General features: G+C 30.6%; 1 protein-coding gene across 1 annotated transcript; it reads right to left on the bottom strand.

Annotated features, from left to right (window-relative positions):
* Positions 1-1,299: 1,299 nt before the first annotated feature.
* On the bottom strand, positions 1,300-2,496 carry LOC140883889 (sufE-like protein 2, chloroplastic). Its single transcript, XM_073290505.1, has 2 exons — positions 2,184-2,496; positions 1,300-2,002 (listed from the first exon to the last, which is right to left on the bottom strand). Exon 2 carries the CDS (start codon positions 2,000-2,002, stop codon positions 1,328-1,330), a length of 675 nt encoding a protein of 224 aa, XP_073146606.1. The 5' UTR covers positions 2,184-2,496; the 3' UTR covers positions 1,300-1,327.
* Between the last annotated feature and the right edge of the window lie 4,429 nt (positions 2,497-6,925).

Below are 6,925 nucleotides of genomic sequence, written 5' to 3'. Positions count from 1 at the left end.
TATAATAGTTCATTTCCATTATTTTAAACAGCATAACAATTTCAACATCACTTATAAATCACTATTCTAGTGAGGACAATTATCATATAAGTTACAACATGACCACCGATGATACTAGAGATGCAAGTGAGTCAGACTACTCGTAACTCGTGAGTGGCTTAGTAAAAATTCGATTCGAGCTTGATTTGACTGAGCTCAAGTAGTTCAAATCTAATTACTTCAGTCAATTTTGAATTTTAAATTTTTTTATTTGAAATATCTCCTGAACTACTCGGGAACTTAATTATATATTATTTTATAATATTCATAATTCAAAGCTATTTTGTCTAAATAAATACAAAATTTAAATCCTAAAATTATGCTACAAACATTTTCAATTTTTTCAGGCTACGTGAGCTCGATAACTCGATATTTACACGATCTGATTTTATTGAAATTTACCGCTCGTTTGAGCTCAACTTTATTTGATATTTTCATGACCCGATTTTATTGAAATTTAACGCTCGTTTGATCGAACTCAAATTATGTGATATTTAAGCTCGACTCAGTTTGTGTGCACCGTAATACTACTCATTTGGGTATGCTAGCATTTAATTAGCATATATATATATATATATATATATATATATAAATGCGTGTGTGTCGTTTTTTTCCTTTTATTAAGAAATATTAATTTTTATCAATAAAAGGTAGTAAATGAAGTGGAAGAAGAATTTAACAAGGTTCTAGAAAGCGTGAAGCGTGTCGAAGCATGAGAGCCAAATTTCAAATTTTTTAAGCTTAAGCGTGATTACTACGAGATTAAGCATACGCTTAAGCGTAAAAAATATTTTTAATTTAAACTATAATTTTAGTCATCTAAAACAAATTATTTTAGTAAATAATGAATAAATATAATAAGTTCAAGTGTAATGCATTAATTTTTTGTGAGATTTTAATTCAATTTATTTTATCATTCATTTCATATCATGTTTCATCGAACATAAACTAAATTAATTGGTCTAATTTAAAACATTAGCTGTAAAATCCCTTAATATTTACTACATGCATTCACATCGCTACACTTAACCATACAATATTGTACATATCTAACATTGCTAACAACCACTCACTAATAAAATCGCTAATTTAAGATCTATTTTCGTCTTATTAATCAATTTTGGTTTTTAAAAAAATCACATTTAAACGTATTTAACGACACTTAACATGATCAACTTATGTCCGATCGTTTTTTTACCGCTTTTGGTCGAAACGAAGTGTTTTGGTAAAGTTTCAAGCTTAATCGAGATTCAGCGAAAATTAATCAAAATTTTTAGAAGACCGAAATTTAATGAGCAATAGTTTCTTTGCAATTTCCGTTGACAATAAGGAAAGAAGAAAAAGCTTCATCCATACACTGATCTTTCCCGTCCCTCTCCTTCACCAAATCCTCAGTCCTTTTCTGCATACTCACCAGCACATTATGCCAAGCATTTACTCTCGATTTACGGCTCGGCAACCCCACGTTCATCCCCCCCAAATCCTCGGTTTTCACGCACGAAACCTCGTCCGGCTCCGCCCCATCCAGCACCCAAATCAAGCAAGAACACAACCCTTTCGCTATCTCGGAATCGCTGTCCACCCTGTACCTCATCAGCCCCTTCTGGTCCATCTTCACCTCCAGCCACACCTGCGCCGTGCATCCCGCCACCATGTTTTCTTGGATCCTCGAAGACTCGTCCAGCGGCAGGAGGAGGGTGGCGTAGTGCAGCAGTCTCTTCACTCTGTCCAAGGGCTCCGGCAGTGATCTGAACTCCGAGTCCAGCCTCCGCACCTTCTCCAACACGCCCGTGGTTTGCGGGTTGTGGCTTCGGACTTTCGTCGAACACGAGAGGGAGAGAATTCTTGGGTCCCGTTTTCTTGGCGGGTTATTACACCGCGAAACTCGTGGGTTTTCTCGAACGGCTGGCGGGGGAATTATCAGCGGATTCACGCAGAAGAAACCTTTTGCTGTAGAACCCATCTTCGGCGGCAGAAAAAACCCACAAAAAAAGCAAAGGAAACTATGACAAAAGGGAGAAAGTATATATAAACTCAGAAATGCAGCAGGTAGCTAGCTAGCCTCCGATGTGTGCGTGAAATGTGTGTAACAGCAGATTGATATACGTGTATGTGTGTGTGATTTGTGGCATTTCTGAGCATACTTCGAGTAGGTTGAGGATGACAGATGTCGGAATTTGGAATGGATGAATGGCCTAGACACTGGGAGATCCTTGGACTGCGGGACTTTTGTCGATGGGCAAATCTCAAAAGAAAGAAAGAAAGGTGGTTTATTTATTAAGGACGAATTCTTGCCACTAGTTAATTATCATTTAAGTAAGCTTCCAAGGTCCAAAATATTATTATTAATAATAATAATAATAATAATTCAAATGGGAAAGAGATTAGAATATAAATATAAAATGACAAAATCTACCACGTAAATTACATATAAACATGAGGGAAACTTACGTGTATGGTCTTATATATAACTTGCGTGTTCTATTTTTAGTCATGCTATAGATTAATTCATGGTGTAGTTGACATGTATTGGTGAAGATATATTTGTTGTTATGTATTATGATCCAAAGATAACTTATCATTTTCATATATCTCATTAAAAATTTGGAATTATTATTCACAAAACTTTCATTTTTCTCTAGTTCATGAAAAGTTTGTAGACCCTATCAAAAATCATAATCATGATATATTCAAACACAATTATCAAAAGAATATACCAAGATCCTAAGCAACAATGTTATAGAAGCGAAGGGATATTTAAAATATATATATATATATATATATATATATATATTTATTGGTTTACTATTTATTATTATAAGTACATTTTAGCATGCGATAAGTGTATATCTATGTATGTATATTAAATTATACACAAATGACAAAACTCCTAATAATCTTAAAATTCAATTTTGAAAAATTGTTTTTTGACTCAAATCATAAAAAATATTATTTTTATATTAAAAATATTGATTTCAAGTGTAGATATAAATCATTTCGATCAATCTCAAGTCCATAAACATCGTCTTTACTTGCAGTAAATTTTTGATCCAACTAATGCATAATTAATAGTATTTTTAATGGATGAATCATGTGAGCCCACAATACATGATTCCATTTATTTGCATTTGCGTCACGGCTTACTTAAATCTCCATTTCGAGGCGGCGCATTTGACCTATTCCAAAATTGACCACAAAATATACACAAAGCAACAAATATTTAAATTCCAAATATGTTTATTGTGAAAATATATTCCTTCTTTAATTTAAATAAATAAATAAATACACAAAAAGTTTCGATCACATAAACAATCACCATGAGCAACTATGCGAGGAACAACTGACGTGACAATCACTCATTGAATATATATATACTATAAAACGTGCATGTGCGTTGCACGTGAGGAACACATGATTGAGTAATTTAAATTCGAAACAAAACTAAAACAAAAACTCAAGTAAGACAATCTCACGAGCAAACTTTGTAAAATTTATTTATTATTAGATCACCCGTGAAAAATTATTAATTTTAATGTCAAAGGTATTATTTTTATTTGTAAATATGAGCAAGATTGAGTAATCTAAAGGATAAAAATTCGTGAGACCGTCTCACAAGAAATCTACTATAAAATTAATTAACTCAACAAAATATAACAACAATAGTATTAAATTTAAACAATTCATGTCTGGTCTATCTTATATTCGTATTTTCTCGAAATTTTATAACTCTTAATTAGTTTTGGCTTTTTGGTTGTTCTTAGTTTCATTACTGTAATTCTAGTAATCTTGAGAGGTTATAGTCTAGCCTCATCTCTTGTAAATCCGTTTTCTTCTAATAAACGGGTAGAAGTTTGTTTAACCTCGCCATAACAGGCGGCTTTTGGAAAACGAAAATATTTCATGTTAATTACTCATATTAACCAATTTAGAAAAAAATATGTTTTTTTTAAAAAAAATTTAAAATTTGTGAACTACTAAATTCTTTCAAATATTTGATTTTATCGTATCATTTTTTTTTGTCATATTCTCATCGTAATGATCTTTTACCATGTTTTATTAAAATAATTTATAAATGTAAACAGAAAAAACATTGGTTGGAAAAAATGATCAAAAATTAGAAATTTTAAACTCTAAAAAATCATATCAAAATAATATTTTATTGTGTTTTATTACGTAATTTATAAATAAAAATCACAACAAAATGTTTTTTGCAACAAATTTTAATTTAAACACGTATATAAGTTAACTATTAGTGAGATTCTCATACATAATTACATACAACATAGTTTTTTGAGTTATTCAGTTTATATTTGAGTGTTTTTAGCTATATTATCGAGAGATAGCAAGGAGCAATGTGCTACTGAGGTCGTAATGAAATTGTGCTCAGTTGTGAGGCTCTCAATTTCTACAGAATAACGAAAGATGAAAGATAGTCTCGAATACTTAATAGTTATTGATAGTATCTATTGGATTAATCGAGACTTTGAGAAAAAAAGTAGTGTTATTATGTTCACTTATCTTTAGTCTCAGACTTTATAAACTCTGCACTACTAAACCAGTTTTTTAAAGATACGTAAGTATTGACTGAGATATCTGTGATATGATGCATGATTATCCTGTAATTTATGTATGAATATGTGATAATCACATTAAGCCTAATATACCTTGAGATAGTAAGTTGAGTAGGGTCGCTTGACCCTTGTTTTTTGTAACAGTGTGACATCCACTGAATCCATGAACATCGTGTGTGGTACTTATCTAGGACAATGTATGTCCAAAAACACGGTCAGTATTTGTTGCATTCAGTGGATTTTCAGAACATCGAGATCATATTGGTGTTCTTACCGTCCAAACATGAGTTCTAATTTTTTAATCCCGACTAACCAAAGGAGTCCTTGCATATAAATATGTGTACTCATATATATATATATATATATATATTTATTGCGTAATTGAAAATTTCACTCACGTCCTTGATTCAATCATGGAGACCACATTCGATGGTGCAACTTGTAAGTTGTTCAAGTAGAAGGTAAATCAATGTTCAGTCAATTACTAGGACCTAGGAGCAGAGGGTACCGTTGGTTTTATTTTAAGGATATTTTTATTTTTTTATTGTAATTCGATTGGGTCATATAATTAATTCTCAATTTTTCTGTGATATTCAGTTATTTATATGTTAATAATTTAATTAATTAATTATATGTTTATCGAATGATTAATAGTGGATCTCGGACATGAAAAACATATGCTGGAGTAATTTGAATATGAAAGAAAATTAAAAGAACAACACATATAAGACAATCTCATAAGTCAATTTTATGACATATATTTCTTATTTAGGTCACATATAAAAAATTATTGATTTTTATGTCAAGAGTATTATTTTTATTTGTAAATATGAACAAAATTGACTCATCTTAAGGGTAAAGATCCGTGAGACCGTCTCACAAAATACCTACTCGAAAATTAATTAACTTAACGGAAGATAATGAAAATAACATTAAATTTCAAAATTCATGTTAATTACTCATATGTTAATAATTTTTAAAAAAAATTAAAACATTGGAATACACAATTTTTTTTCATATTTGATTTTATCGTATCATTTCTTTTGTTATATTCTTATCACAATTATCTATCATCATGCTTTATTAAAATAATTTATAAATATAATCCACGAGAAATCATTGGTTGGAAAAAAATATTACAAATTATAAAATTAGAAACTCTATAAAATATATCAAAATGATTTTTTATTTTGTTTTATTTAAGTAATTTATAAATAAAAATCATAAAAAAATGTTAGTTGCAAAAAATTTTGATTTAAACACATAAGTTCAAATAGACACGAAATACTGCATAAGTATAACAGAGTTTCTTGAGTCATTCAGTTTATATTTAAGTGTTTCTAACCATACTATCAAGGGCTAGCAAAGAGCAGTGTGCTACTGAGTTTGTAGCGAAATTGTGCTCAGTTGAGGCACTCTCGAATTCTATGGACTAACGATAGTTGGAATTATTGTTCTGAATCCTTAATAGTTATGTAGTATCTCCTGGATTAGAAAATACTTCTGGATTTTAAAAAAATAGTGATATGACATCCACTTATCTTTAGGCTGGTAGTTAGATTATGTGCTCCTAAACCAATTTTTTTAGAGGTACATAACTATTGACATAGATATCTAGCTGAATATGCATGTTTATGTATTGCATTATTATCTATCATGTTGAGTCTGATATCCCTTGAGATAGTCAGTTTAGTTGTATCGCTCAGCTCTTATTTTTTGTAACCATGTGACACCTACTGGATCAATAAAGCAGCGTGTGCGGTTACCTATGACAGTGTTTGTCCAAAATTACCGTCAGTACATTTGAGGACACCACATTCAATCACATACCTACATAATTTCAAACCTCTCTCATTTCGGTATAAAATCGATTCATTCATGTTCTTCTTTACCTAGAAGCCTATCAAAAGCCGCTTCTTTTAATTTCTTGACACCGACGATTACTCTCCACACTCTTGTCAGTCTCGGATGTCACAAGTACAGTCTGTGAACTTTGACTTTGTGCAATGATGCAACATAACTACGTAAGGTGAGTGAACTCTTTACACTAAATAAGATACTTGTATATTTGAGTTTTATACAACTTAACCCATTTAATATTTTCATTAGTTAACGTTGTGTTGCATCTTTTACTCCACTAACTTTGTAGTGAGTCATTGTAGCTCAACCAAATGTTAATTTTTGAGATTTTTTTAAAACTAAATAATGTCTTCCACTTTTCCCGATCTTCAATCTTCATAATTCAATATTAGTAAGCTATAGGTAATAAACAATTATTTAGTTTTTATTTTTGGTAATTTTTGTTTAATTGTGTA

This window comes from Henckelia pumila, chromosome 2 (assembly GCF_033568475.1).
Source record: "Henckelia pumila isolate YLH828 chromosome 2, ASM3356847v2, whole genome shotgun sequence".
Taxonomy (NCBI): domain Eukaryota; kingdom Viridiplantae; phylum Streptophyta; class Magnoliopsida; order Lamiales; family Gesneriaceae; genus Henckelia; species Henckelia pumila.
Note: the sequence above shows the minus strand (reverse complement) of the source record. Positions and strands in the feature narration are given on the sequence as shown.